This window comes from Stylophora pistillata, chromosome 6, assembly GCF_964205215.1.
Source record: "Stylophora pistillata chromosome 6, jaStyPist1.2, whole genome shotgun sequence".
NCBI lineage: Eukaryota > Metazoa > Cnidaria > Anthozoa > Scleractinia > Pocilloporidae > Stylophora > Stylophora pistillata.
Genome location: NC_142524.1, coordinates 21,130,829 through 21,145,714, shown reverse-complemented (window position 1 = coordinate 21,145,714; position 14,886 = coordinate 21,130,829). Strand labels below are relative to the sequence as shown.

The 14,886-nt window shown below is 37.5% G+C and overlaps 1 protein-coding gene and 2 long non-coding RNA genes across 4 annotated transcripts; 1 reads left to right on the top strand and 2 right to left on the bottom strand.

Moving 5' to 3' along the window:
* LOC148728739 (uncharacterized) lies at positions 1 to 1,695 on the bottom strand. Its single transcript, XM_088762718.1, has 2 exons — positions 1,206 to 1,695; positions 1 to 669 (listed from the first exon to the last, which is right to left on the bottom strand). The coding sequence occupies exons 1-2, from the start codon at positions 1,530 to 1,532 to the stop codon at positions 661 to 663; spliced, it is 336 nt and encodes a 111-aa protein (XP_088618844.1). The 5' UTR covers positions 1,533 to 1,695; the 3' UTR covers positions 1 to 660.
* Positions 1,696 to 3,721: 2,026 nt separating this feature from the next.
* Positions 3,722 to 8,299, top strand: LOC148728738 (uncharacterized). Of its 2 annotated transcripts, none has more exons than XR_016002305.1 (5): positions 3,722 to 4,226; positions 4,442 to 4,493; positions 4,687 to 4,730; positions 5,332 to 5,506; positions 5,919 to 8,299. It is a non-coding gene; the product is annotated as an uncharacterized LOC148728738 (long non-coding RNA). The 2 variants fall into 2 exon arrangements; XR_016002304.1 differs by having other exon boundaries at positions 3,727 to 4,274.
* A 2,450-nt stretch (positions 8,300 to 10,749) lies between these two features.
* Positions 10,750 to 14,587, bottom strand: LOC111346327 (uncharacterized). The gene is made up of 3 exons (XR_016002310.1): positions 14,152 to 14,587; positions 11,214 to 13,715; positions 10,750 to 11,002 (listed from the first exon to the last, which is right to left on the bottom strand). It is a non-coding gene; the product is annotated as an uncharacterized LOC111346327 (long non-coding RNA).
* Positions 14,588 to 14,886: the final 299 nt, after the last annotated feature.

Here is a 14,886-nt window from a genome sequence, read left to right as displayed (position 1 = left end):
TTACTTTTTGCAGGTATTGGCATTGTTTACAGATGGTTTGACTGCCGGTTACTGCAAGTCAGCAATTTTGTCTCACTTCTTTTAGCAATTTAGTTACTGTATTATGGCATAGAAAATAAAGGAGTCAATGTCTGTAAAATGTGCAGCTTAAGTACATTTTATTTGTATAATTGTGTCTTACCTAGAGTATACGAGTCTCCAAACAATAATACAATCCCTCTTGGAGGCACGAAAAGCTTTATGATGTGCTGCATGAGGTCCACCTCATTCTCAGCCACAAACCAATTTGTGGCACTTTTCGATGTGTGCCAACAATAATGACACTGGCTCTTACGTTTACGTTTGTCGTCGTAAACGTCGTAATCGACAAGGTCTCAGCATCAAAAGAAAATGGTTCACTTGGTTGTACGGAAATAGTGTTTGACTCATTCTCACCTCACCGTTTTTTTGCCTTGATTTTCCTCGCAGCCACTGGTAGAGGAACTATTTGCAGGTCGTTTGTCAGAACTTGACGTGGGGAACAATTCTACTTCTAGTAATTTTCTGACTTGTTTTCCAAATCTTGAAATGTCAGAAAATTCTCGGTACAACAGTTTATTGAGGTCGTCGGTGGGATTTAAGAACAACTTGAAACGTCCGGGAGAAGACTTTTTCCGAGGTTTATTTTACCTAAGACACAATGAATGCCGTTTGAAATATCATAAAACCATTTTACCGTATCTTTTACGAATTACATTGGTGTGAAAAGTAAATTCGATTGAAAATGCGGCATCGCCGGCTCCGTCCAAACACGTTTAGCGGAAACGGAGACCAGAAGCGGAACTTTCTTGCGGCATTTTTGAAAAGTGTTACAGATTGATTGCTATTGTGCTCGCATTGCGAAATGCTTTAAATTTGTGTGGGAAATTTCATGTAAAAGGTAGTAAAAATTGAGAGTGAATGGTCAGAGTAAGCTAAACGCCGAAAGGAGGGAAATCCATTGCCATAGACAGGCCAAGTTTACTCAGTGCGGACCTTTTTGAAAGCCAAATCAAATGCAGCTAATCTAAGACACAAGAATATTTTTCCCTCCAAACTTATTTTTCTATTGCACGATAGGAAATGATCCTTATCTCGTACAAACTCAAAATGATCTTTCTTAGAGCAAATTCTCTTTTCTTTTGACTGAAGCTTAAATTTTTCAGAATTCTCGAAACGAAACGTACCTTGAGTTTCCTTCGATCTTCACTCGCAGGCTTCGTGTGAACAACAGACCCAGGATCAGTGCCATCCTGCGCTAGAATGGATGATTTATTGTAATGATGCAGTGTGCCGGCGCACCTCTCCGTTTTCTGTTTTCGCGAAGTACCACTTTCTGTCGGAATAGTGCCGCTTTTCCCTTTTTCCTTCTTTCGAGTAAGGTAGCGAGGACCCCCTACCACGTGTTGTTGCCATATCTTTTCACTAACTGAGTTTTTTGAGCCTGGCTTGTCAAATAGCTGACCTGCATGAACCCTAAAGAATGTGCGACCACCATTTTGAATTGAGATCATTTAAGCCGTATCGTTTGTTTATTGGTTAATATGCACACCCCATAAGAAATTCTTTTGTATGCCCGATGACGTAGGAGTTTTCAAATTTCCGACAGCCGCATCACGCTGTTGAGGAAACTTTTAGTTTTTTCAAACTGAAATAGGAATACATGAACGGCTATGGATATTATGGATTACTCTAGTTCGGTTGCAGAAGAGCCACTGTCACTCTCGATTCCTTCAAGTCTCGCCGAAGAACCTTTGGTAGAAACATCAGTTACTGAAGAAAGCTTTGAGAGCCGAGCTACGAGAATAGTAGAGTCAGTCGTGGAGGTATTTCAACGTCTCTTAGCAAGCACGCCTGCCAAACGGAAAAGGGATGCCTCGATCGACTACCGAATCGTTAGACTCTTCAAGAGCTGAAACACCACTCTCGCCTGAGCACACAGCTTCCAAAGAGTAAGAAGTAGAAACTTCTAGCGCTGCAGGTTGTGAGGACGATGACAATGTGGTCCTTTCTGAAAATGAAAGCCTCAGCGGTAACAAGGCGCAAAGCGGCAACCTTGAAGGTAAATTTCTAATCAGCTCTTCCCTAACCTCAAAAACAGAACGTTTTTCTTTCTGTTTGAGGATAATAATTCTCAATTCAGAAACACTGCAGTTGATATAGGGGGAAAAGTAGAGGAATTCTTTGATGTTCTCAAAGTAACAGATCTCGTTATGAATAACCGGAAAACTGTTTGTCAGCTTATACCGTCCGTACAATTCAATACCTATTCACGCAGCCAAGGAGCAATTAAGAGCTCCTCCAAGTGTTTCTCCTCCAGTGTTTAAAATGATGCTAAAATCGTGGACGTGGCTGAAAAAAAAAAAAAGGATATCAGTGTATTCCAAAAGTTAATTTTTCCGACTAATCCAAAGTGAAAAACGAGATAGGAACGAACTGACCTCAAAAACCCAACGCCGGAAACGCGCAAAAATGAGAGAACTAAAACTTCATTTTATCAAAGTTGAAGATCAGTCCAGGAGGTTTTGCCCCATTTTGAAAGAATTTGACAAGTTTCCGACTTTAGACGTAGAGGAAGACCGGGAATTCAATCGGGCTTTGGGCGGCGCATCCAAAGCAAGTAAAAAAGGCTTATTGTGAACATTGTGAAGAACACGTATTAGTGAGCTGGATTTGCACTGCAAAGTGGAGCGTCATAAATCCATAATACAGCAACGAGGATAGTGGAACAATCTTGACGCCCTAATCTATAAACTACCGTCTATTGGGAAATTAGAGGATCAATAAAAAAGGCAGTTTTCATTTCGATGTATTTTGATAAATTTTTTGTAAACAAGAATTGTAACAGAAGGGCCGAGTTTACGTAATTTTTGTTATTTAGTCATTTATTTTAAGCCTCTATTATGTACGGGCAAGGTGGAAGGAGTGCCTGACCTTATAATGTAAGATATTTCAAGTTCTGATTTGAAAATATCTGACAAAGACACATTGTCTGCAATTTAGAAAGTTTCATCATACTTCTTAGTTGTCATCTTAACCAAATTAAAAAAGGATAAGTTGATATTTCTAACCTAGTAAACAAAGAGAGACGTATCTGTCGTAGGAAAAGTTCGAAAAGTGAAAAAACCTGGAGGTTGCGATCGCGAGAAGTGTCATGCTGCTTCTTTGAAAGAAGGAAAGGCTCTAAAAAATCCAAAGCGATAATTGTGGTAATTAGATAGGAAGTATCACGAACTCCCGCAGTGACATATCGTAACGAATTCCTTAGGCCTAGTTTATACGTCGCGCTACGGTCGAATTTAATTCAGACGAATTCGTCGTTCCGTCGACGTAAATCGTGGCGTGGTTTTATGCGTCGAAATCAATTGGATTGAATTTATTTCTCTTCCCAAATGCAGTGCCTCTGGTCAGAGGTGTCATTTTGAAATAAATTGAAATACATCAAGAAAATGCATGCATTTCATTATACGCGACTCTCGGTGCGACGTTAAAACTGAAGACGCGTTATCGATAATTTATCCGTCTTACCAAAACGGATAAAACGTCAAGGACGAATTTAATTCACCAGACGAATTTAATTCGTTTTAGACGTCGCGCTATCGTCGAATTTAATTGCTTGTGCGACCTTGAATTAAATTCGACTGTAGCGCAACGTATAAACTATTAGTGTCGTTTATTGGAGAGACTGGGTTCGAAATAGCCATTACAGAGTGGACGTAAACACCAAAACAGCCAACAGCGTAACGACTTAAAAAAAAAAAAAAACAATCAATCGATATTATTTTGTTGCTGGCTATGCCATATAGAGCAGAAGAAGTGAGGAAGAGTAAACGTTTTGGTCGTTTTTTTGTAGAGAGAGGAAAAGGGGCTGCTTGGGTGATTTGTTTCCGCCGTTCGCTGTTTTGTTGTTTACGAGTTTCAGTCTTTTACTTCAAGATGAAGGCACGAAGGCGATTATTTAGCCTGGTTCTCTGACGATACAAGGCGCCCTCGTGATTTTGACGGATATTTGAGAAACTGGATTCAGACCGTCTGAGATTTAGGCTAATATCGACTCAAAGTTACGAAATATTCATCAATTCTGTGGGTTTCTGTATATTTAAGGCAACAAAATCTGGATGTGCTGAGAAATGCTTAGAAGCCGTGGATCTCGCAGAGATGTGCATGATACGTGGGAATCTTCTGGGCAATAACTCGCTGCAAACAAGGTAAATCGTACTTGATGGGCTATGGATGCACGCCAAACTAAATGAAAGGTACAGTACATCTTATGTTGTCCTTTAGTTGCACCAATAAGCTTCTTCTCGTATATAGTCTAAATCATAAATCAGACTAAATTAAATAAAACGAATTTGTAACCATTCCTTTTATAACGTGATTCATGAACAAAAAATTCCTTCAAATCTAACTTTTGTCTTTATAGGTAAAACTAAATTTGGACACACTCATGAAGCTGCTGACCAGATGTTTAACAAGTAAGAATCAGAGTTTCATTTTCATTGAATTCAGTTGAGAGGAAAACTCTCTTTGAGAATAGTTACATTGCAGAACCATCTTATTAATGCTGCCGATTTCAGTCAAAGTTTCACTGCTGGGATGCTTAATTGCCAGCTTCAAAATACTAAATGTTGTTGTTAATTGTTAGTCATATTAAATTGTGTCTTACAGGCTTTCTGAATTTTTGGTAAAGAAGGACACAAGAACCTCTATAGGTACTGTTAGGAGGAATGCAATCAGTAAAACTTCTACCTTAGAAAATGAGTAGTAGTAGTAGTAGTAGCAGTAGTAGTAGCAGTAGCAGTAGCAGTAGCAGTAGCAGTAGCAGTAGCAGTAGCAGTAGCAGTAGTAGTAGTAGTAGTAGAAGTAGTGGTAGTAGTAGTAGTAGTAGTAGTAGTAGTAGTGGTAGTAGTAGTAGTAGTAGCAGCCTCAGTAGCAGCAGTAGTAGCAGCAGCAGCAGTACTAATAGTGGTAGTAGTAGTAAAACTTTATTGAAATTGTCATTACATGAAGAGCCATCCTAAGCTAGGAAAAAATCCCTTACTAATTTGGGGACACTAAAAAAGAAAAAAGACTAGGAGCTATTTACAGAGGTATACATATTAGTTAGTTAACTAAGAGAAAATCTATAGTTAACTAATTACGGATTTGTATTAAAAAATATATATAAAATTCAAGAGGAGCAGAGTAGATTTGTATAATTATTGAGACAGTCGTGTAGTTATATTTTAAGCCTTCAATTGATTGATGTTTATCCTCTCCTGACAATATGGATGGATACAATATCTTAAAATGTTTTCTCTTGTTAATTGATAGAGCTTGTGACCTCCTTTGAGAGTTGTTACACCCCAACTCCAAAGGCTGCCGAGGTTGAGCATGTTTTTGCTGTGAAGGAGGGGATGTTGCCCATTTCACTGGGGGAGTGGCAAAAAGGAAAACTGGAAACCGGTAAACCCTCATCCACTGAGAACAGTGGTTAACTGTAGTGAAAGTAAGTGGAAATATCTGCTGTACAATGGAGACTAAATAGAAACAAAAAATCTCAACAATACTTTCCATTCACAATTATACTCTGTTCATGCACTGAAGATATCTGTTTTGCTCAGAAGGAGTGTGATGATCTTACGTTTTAATTCTTAGCATTATACAAGACCAATAATGATAATAATAATTGTAAATAACAATAATATTAGTAACAATGACAAGTACTATTAGAAAAATCACAAACTGATCTCTGTTACAGCTTGATGGTATACAGCTGTAAGTTACTTAAATTAGAAGTTTATTTATTGTTGAGGTCATTTCATTCTCTACTGTCTGGTTCATGTCCTTCAAATATTAAATTTCTGGAATAAGCGTTTTTGCTACAGTTTTTTAAGCTTGCTTTTCTTTATTTATGTCAGGCTGATGCAGAAATAAATGTTGATGTCCCCCCAGATTATGTTATTCCAGATACAGAGAAGCTTGAGCATCAACGGCTCAGGTCAGAATTTGGAAAGTAGATTGTCAAAATATAAGATTTTCAGTTATAATCGACTCACACTTGTGAATGGAAATTTCCATAGATCTTCCAGTAGAATGGTAAAATATAAGATTTTCAGTTATAATCAATTCACACTTGTGCATGGAAATTTCCATAGATCTCCCATTGACATGGCAAGATTTAAGATGTTCAGCTATGATCAATTCACACAATGTGCATGGAAATTTCCATGGATATTCCAGCAACATGGCTCAAATGAAAGAATTTTTCAGTCATGATCGATCCAAACAATGTGCATGGAAATTTCCATAGATCTTCTGTATGATAAAATGACGTATCTTAGATATTCAGTTGCAATCCACTCACACACGTGCATGAAAATTTTCATAGACCTTCTACTAACATGGTAAAATGTAAGATGTTCAGCTCTAATCGATCTAGGCATGTGCATGGAAATTTCCATAGACCTTCCATTAACATGGTAAATGTAAGATATTCAGCTATAAATAGATCTACACATGTGCATGGAAATTTACATAGACCTTCCATTAACATGGTACAATGTGAGATGTTCAGCTCTAATCGATCTACACATGTGCATGGAAATTTCCATAGACCTTCCATTAACATGGTATAATGTAAGATATTCAGCTGTAATCGATCTAGACGTGTGCATGGAAATTTCCATAGACCTTCCACTGACATGGTAAAATGTAACATGTTCAGCTCTAATCGATCTTGACATGTGCATGGAAATTTCCATAGACCTCCCAGTAACATGGTATAATGTAAGATATTCAGCTGTAATTGATCGAGACATGTGCATGGAAATTTTCATAGACCTTCCATTAAGATGGTATAATGTAAGGATGTTCAGCTCTCATCAATCTAGACATGTGCATGGGAATTTCCATAGACCTTCCATTAACACAGCAAAATTTAAGATGTACAGTTATAATTGATCCTGACATGGTGGAAATTTCCATAGACCTTCCATTAACATGGTATAATGTAAGATGTTCAGCTCTAATCAATCTACACATGTGCATGGAAATTTCCATAGACCTTCCATTAACACAGCAAAATTTAAGATGTACGGTTATAATTGATCCTGACATGGTGGAAATTTCCATAGACCTTCCATTAACATGGTGTAATGTAAGATGTTCAGCTCTAATCGATCTACACATGTGCATGGAAATTTCCATAGACCTTCCATTAACATGGTATAATGTAAGATATTCAGCTGTAATCGATCTAGACGTGTGCATGGAAATTTCCATAGACCTTCCACTGACATGGTAAAATGTAACATGTTCAGCTCTAATCGATCTTGACATGTGCATGGAAATTTCCATAGACCTCCCATTAACATGGTATAATGTAAGATATTCAGCTGTAATCGATCGAGATATGTGCATGGAAATTTTCATAGACCTTCCATTAAGATGGTATAGTGTAAGGATGTTCAGCTCTCATCAATCTAGACATGTGCATGGAAATTTCCATAGACCTTCCATTAACACAGCAAAATTTAAGATGTACGGTTATAATTGATCCTGACATGGTGGAGATTTCCGTAGACCTTCCATTAACATGGTATAATGTAAGATGTTCAGCTCTAATCAATCTACACATGTGCATGGAAATTTCCATAGACCTTCCATTAACACAGCAAAATTTAAGATGTACGGTTATAATTGATCCTGACATAGTGGAAATTTCCATAGACCTTCCATTAACATGGTGTAATGTAAGATGTTCAGCTCTAATCGATCTACACATGTGCATGGAAATTTCCATAGACCTTCCATTAAGATGGTACAATGTGAGATGTTCAGCTCTAATCGATCTACACATGTGCATGGAAATTTCCATAGACCTTCCATTAACATGGTATAATGTAAGATATTTATCTGTAATCGATCTAGACATGTGCATGGAAATTTCCATAGACCTTCGACTAACATGGTAAAATGTAACATGTTCAGCTCTAATCGATCTTGACATGTACATGGAAATTTTCATAGATCTTCTATGGACATGGTAAAATGTAAATGTTCATTAACGTTCTAATCGATCCAGAAATGTCCATGGAAATTTCCAAAGATTTACTTAAGTGACATGGTATAATGTAACATGATTTTTTTTAGTCCTTTTGGATTATCATCTGTATGGTAATGTCTGCATATACATTTGTAAAAAAGATTCTCAGAAAAATCGCTGTCAGATACGCCATATCCTATTTTGTATATTTAAAACACGGATGTATAAATTTCAGTAAATAGTTCTCAAAAGAAATTCTGTCTTTGTTGTAAAAGTTGTTGTAATCAATTCAACTGTGGAGTGGCTTTTATAGACTATTATATAAACTCTTTTTCCTTCAATGTAGTTGAGTGTCCTGGTTAGAATGATACATTGTAGAGCACATGTTACCCAACATATACTGAAATGGCAAGGAAGCATCTCTTTCATTGTGGTTTTTACCAAATTTTCTTTACTTCAGAAAATCTGCACTTAAAAAATTATGTGTTTTTCGTTCACTTTAGCCTTTTATTCCCGTGGAGAGGATGTTAGCGCTGGGCCAGTCATATGACATAAGGTAATATCATCTCCGGCTCTTGACCGAACAATCCTTCTAATGATGAAGGTATGGTATTCGTTTGAGCCACCTTTGACTGTTGAAGGTGAGATATGTATAAGTCACTCAATGAACATAAAGGAAAAATGATTTCTCTCTCAGAAAATCTTGGTGAAAATTCTCTTTTCTGTTGAAATGATAAACCAAACGAACAAGATATTTGGGTAGACATGGCTTTAGGGCTCTCCCTTAGAAATTCACCAAATGTTTTTCCTTCATGTCTAATCATTTTAATTTTCCATCAAATTAATGGAGGTGGTATCTTCGGCAAAATCTTCTCACGAGAAGAAAAGCACTTCTCTCCGTTCCATTACCGCGCTCCAATTTTACCATCTCTCTCAATCTATTTAACTCACACTAAGCAAACGGCATTCCATATTCTCATAGTATGCAAGCCAAGTGAACTTGGTAATTGCTCACCACAGAGTTTTTCTGTATCCCGGTAGTAGAGCAGCGGGGCGCGGAATCCGAAGGTGATTGATTCGACTCTTTACATAGAATCATGGTCTTTTCTTTGTTTCTTACTCGAGAGAACACGATTAACATTTCTCGCTTTGGTTGTCCTTTGCATGTTATCTTCCGTCTTCTTGATGCAGATACAATTGCATAACTACAAACCAGTTGTTTGCCGAAATAAATTGATAGCTCTTTTAAAAAACTTTCGGTATCACAAAGATAATCGTTATGTTCGCCGCGAGGGAGTGGGGTGATGACCACTTAATATAGGTCAACCGCTAACTACCGGTTCCACAGATTGGGGGTTTTTATAACAAACGATACACAACTGCCATAATTGACAACTTAAATATGCAGAAAAAATAATACTTACTTTGATTTTGGGAGAGAAACTTGGATTAAGAGTTATTTGACAGATTCTTCCTGGTTTTATTTGAGTGGTTCTGCTGGAAGTGACCGTTTGATCCAGGTGGAAAACTTACCAGGGGCGGATCCAGTAATTTTTGATTGGGGGGGTCCAAACTTTGGTTCAGAAAGGACTGTTGGACTCTTTTGAGGCAAAATTACTTCTCCTCCACACCCCCCCACACCCCCTCCCACCAGTCGCGGTTGCACGTTATAATTCCTTGGCCGCTTATCGTTTACTTGGCTTCATTAAAAAGATCAGCCAGTTAAAAAGTGATATACGATCCTGTCGATGTAAGAATTTCAATTTCAAAGTTGTAAACGTCAGATCTGTTATGAGGGGTCCGGTCTACCCGGATCCTCCCCATGGATCCGCCACTGCAAACAGGCCTTTGGGACAGAGAAAAGAGTGACCACTTAATAGAGGTGAAAACTACTTTGATCAAGGAAAGCAACTTCGGTACTTTGACAACCGACCGCTTGATACATAGTGACCCCTTAATACAGTGCCCTCTTATACAGGTTCGACTGTAATCAGTTTTAGTAAATCCATTTTGAAATCACTAGTAATCCAACCAATCTGATTGGCTCTCAGTAGTGCGACTATTTCACTAATCGTGCCATCCACTTATGACTTAATAAACTGCTGGGTTTTTTTTACCGGTAAACAGCTGGGTTGTAATTATGCAACTATAAAGGGAAGATAACAAGCGAAAGAATACCTAAAATGAGAAATGTTAATTGTGTTTTCTCGAGCAAGAGACAAAGAATAAAATTTTGAGTCCACAACCGCTCCGAAGCTTTGTCTACTGGGACACAAAAAATTCTGTGATGAGCTAAGCTAAGCAATTATCAGACATTATTATGTGACATGGCTATCTTCAATCTCAAATGTTTTATTTCAGGTGGGCTTTTCTACAACGGTGAACAAATCGTACCCGCACATTCTAAAGTCGTGAGTCGCTAAGGTGGTCAAATTCATCCTAAGAACCACACGCTTTAAGGATTGAAAACTGTTTCGCGTTCTCTAATCATATTTTTGATTCTTTCTCAGCGTATAAACTTGCGAATTCGAAGGGTTATTTCGAATCGATGGAATTACAGACCTGTGGTTATAAAAAAGCGGCGATTATTACAGAACAGAACAGAATATTTAAAGTTTATCTGCAATTCAAGACCAACACATAAACTACTTTTTTGCTGTCCTAGTACGATAACAAGGTCTAAGGTAAAATAAACCACAATAAGAATCGTTAAGGGCTCGTTTAATTTGGGTAAAACGACAATGAGGTTCAAGTTACAAAAACAATCGAGCTGTAGTTCATTTCACAGTTACATTGTTATGCACTATGTTTTTAATCAACGTCTCCTTTTATTTGTAACCCCAAGTCGCTAGTCATTTGGTTCTTGGTCTCTCCATCTCGCAGCATCTGTTCACAATCCAGCCGTCGCGCTGTTAGGCAGACCTGTCTTTCGCGCCTTTCTCTCAGTTTTTCCGCACACTACAAAGGAAGAAAAATGCACAACGTGCTACTGACTCAGAAATACATTCCATTGTCAAAGTTTAAACGATTTTTGAGTGCGTTTGGTTAATGCTTGACCCAATTTGACTGACTCCACTGCTTCGAGGAGAACGCGGCGAAGGGTTTCCTGGATCTAACTGAGCTGAATTTACCAGCCTGCATTGTGGCTGTACGTGTCCACGGTACTTACCCCATGACAATGGGATAATCCTATCCCCTTAGATCCTTGGATAAGGAACACAGAGAGCACGAACAGAATACCGAACATCACTCTTGATTTCATCGCTTTGCAGAGTTTCATTCAGATGATGGTGCCTGGCTAGGTCAGTTTGATGCCGCTGAAAAGTGCTTGGGCTAATATAGAGGAAATGTCATCGAGCATCTGTTTCTCTGTTTGTTAAGCAACGTTTCAAATTCACATCAATTCCCCTTGGAATAGGGAGAGAATAATGAGTTCTAAGTAATTAACTTTAAGCAAATACTGGTAAGTCATCTGTCAATTTTTTCTCTCCTAATTAGGCGCCTGTCTGGCTACTCGTCGGAAAAAGGTGACGGCGACAAATACATAACATAACTAAAACAATTTCATTGATCATAATTCAGTTCAGGTTGAACCAAATCATTTAAAAGGCTCTTAGATAAACGCTCCAGGTCTCTGATCCGGGTTTGTTTTTCCTTTTTCTTATCCAATTGTGTTCACTGCTTTCTAACCTAGAAGTCGACACGTGAACAAAGCACAGAACATGATAACACTTGTGTTTTAGGTTTCCCGACAAGAATGACTATGTTTTTCGTTTAGAGCGTTGCATCAGACCTTGCCATATGATAACACTGCTCTGAATATTCTACCCCCTCCCCTCTGCCGTGCATGGTCAAGTCCCATGGATCGACGTCACTTTCTTCAGTGATCAAGGATTTTTCTATTTCGACTTTTTTACTTATTTTATCTTTCATTATTTTCATATCTGTTTTTTCTTTTTCATTCATTTTTTTAAAGTCATTTAGATTTTGAAATAAAGGAATACCATAGATTGTTCAAAAGCCAACAAAATCACTCCACATCGAACGAATTTTTAGAATGCAACGTAATCATAAAGTATTCGGTTCTAACAAAATTTGGCGTCCGAATCTTTGATAAGCTTTCAAAGTTATTTGAAAGTTATTACTCGTTTTTTAATTACCACCTTACTTTGCTTAAGATATTTACCCGAAATAGGTTTAGATTCGTCAGTGTCAACGTTAAGGATCCTAACAATTCTTCATTGCTGTTTTGTAGTGCAACTTTTAAGGCATTTCCAAGACGTTTTAGAACCATGAATTAACAGGAAAGGTTAGATAATGGATTGCATCAATACTAACTAATAACATAAACTGTAACACCTGTTTCATTTTAAGTTTTTAGTTGAGCTTTTGCAGGGGCTTGGGCTGCCAAAAATAAAAACACACGGCTCCAAATATTGTTTGCATGTCATCTTCTTTGCTTTTCCAAGTAAAATGATGATAATGCACAATTAGGGTGACCAACACTTCGTCCAGCCGTTTGTAAATATGACTCTACTTAATCAACTTTGAGGCTTTAATGCAACCGTTTTATGTTTTCCTCTCCTATTGGGTTCATTTTTCTCTCAACTGAGACAAAATTTTAGATTCAGATACTGTAGGGTGATTTCAAAGTATTAGCCGATATAGTAGCAAATTTATGATAAAATTGCAGACTCATTTGTAGAACAGACGTGCTTACCCTTCATTTTTCATCTCTCTTTATCATTCGGGAAACAAAAATAATAAATTATCCTGCTTCGATGCCAAAACACTTTAAAAACCTAACTACGGTTTTTATGAGAAAAAAAATTAGATCTCTAATTAGAAATATACGCTGGGCCAGTGGAAACCAAGGTAACAGACGGACGAGAACATTTTTAAGAATAAAAACGGAGGCTAAAGATGATTTTTTTCATCTACAGCTTTTATGGTATAAAATAGAAAAACAAAGAGCGGGAAACATTTTCCCGAAAAAAAAAAACAGGACGCTGGGAATAAAGAAAATCATAGAGAAATTTTAATGTCAAATGCTGATTAAATACACATTCTTTGTACACACGTTTGGTTTGCTTTCACCTGAATTTAAATTACGCACTTTGCCAAACTGAGACCTTGGATAAAGTGACTCGGTCATTACCTTTCAGCGCAGAAATCGTGGTATATTTGCAAAGTATATTTGTCATGTGCATTTCTAGGTAACTGTTCTTTTCCTGATCTGACTTTAAGTGCGCATGCAGGTGATTACTGCCTTCAGAGCACACGAAATTGATCAGTATGTATGTGCTAGATAGAGCGTTGGTTTTGCGCTTCTTTGTAAAAAATGGTAATGAAGTGACCTTCCCATGTTATGCCGCACTAAATATAATTTTTTTTAGATTAGGAGCCAGAAATTTTGAAATACTTACGAAACAAGAAGAACATAGAGATGGTTCTCCCAAAATTGGTTTTAGAAAAGTTTCTTTTATGCTAAATAACTGGATGGAAATCAATTGAAAGAAACTCGTTTAACGTTTATTTGTTCCAATGTTCATTTACTCTTGCTTAGAAGTTACATACCCTTTTTTTCGAAATCTTCAAAGGATACCTCGACATCCTTTTTGTAGCTCCTATGTTGCTGGCCACTTTGTTTTATGTCTTCGTCTCGTAGGATCTGTTGACAAATCAAACCGTCGAGCAGTTGATTAGAAGCGCTTTTCGCTACTTTTCTTCAGCTTTCCGTGACTGTTTACAATGGACAAAAAACAATTCGCAAAGAGGTCTTTAGAACCATCTATGCGGAATAAATTAAGTCCTGTTATTACTGAGAAATGAAGAAGTCATGGTCAGTTCTTTCTATGTGCTTCATTTTCTGTTGCTTTGATAGGTGGGGAAAACCTTGACTTTAATTTTCGTAAATCTTATTGTGCACGCATAAAAACGGTTCGATAACACAAAATTGAACACGCGTACTTGTAATTATAAAATGGACATTATAATCTTGAACGAACGTTGTACGGTTTCGAAAACTAAATGAAACAAAGGAAATTACAACTATAAATACGCAAAAGGACTGGACAAACAAGAAACAAAATCAAAAAAAAACTTACGTTCGTGTCCTTATAATATAAACGATTCCCACTTCGACCGAGCACATGCTTTCTTTTATAACCCGCAACGCCTCTCGGGATCTAGCTGATGAGTGCAGTAACACTTACGGTTCCTTCCACCACAACAAGAAACAGAATGGGAATACCAGAATAGGAATACCACTTTTGTTTTCATCTCTTTGATCGCTTTGATGCGGCTCAACCAGATGATGATAACAGCTGCTTTATTCAGTCTACCGCAGAAGGAAAGTGCCCAGGGCTTTCGTTACAGTGAAGAGGATAAGACATCGCTCTAGCAACTATCACTTGCAAGTCTTCTCCCTTACCCTAGCTGAATATTCATGACAACTGCTTTTGAGTGTAGATAAAGAAAAAATATATCTAACAACATTGATGTTTCAATTCAGCCATTTTAAGTTATTCTAAAATTACTTCTTCTCCGAGTCGAGTTTTCTTTTCAGTTTCAATGATGATGAAACTTTTGATTCTGTTGATTAAAATTTTTATGACATGGATTCTTTTACAAATACCATGTCTTTTCTAAAGCATCTCGGCGCAATTTTAAGAAAGCGCTCTTAGTCTATCAAAATATTCCTTAAGTAAGGAAGCACTAGGCGTTGCTTAAGTTTAATTCATTTCTTCTATTCATACATCCCTGTAAAAGAAGGAATGAAATAGGATCTCTCTCTCAGCGCTGGTCGTTCGCGAGTAACTGATCAATTCCTGAACGTTCAA

Coding starts and splice junctions, on each gene's coding strand:
- LOC148728739 (XM_088762718.1), bottom strand. CDS start 1,532: ATGATCTCAATTCAAAATGGTGGTCGCACATTCTTTAGGGTTCATGCA.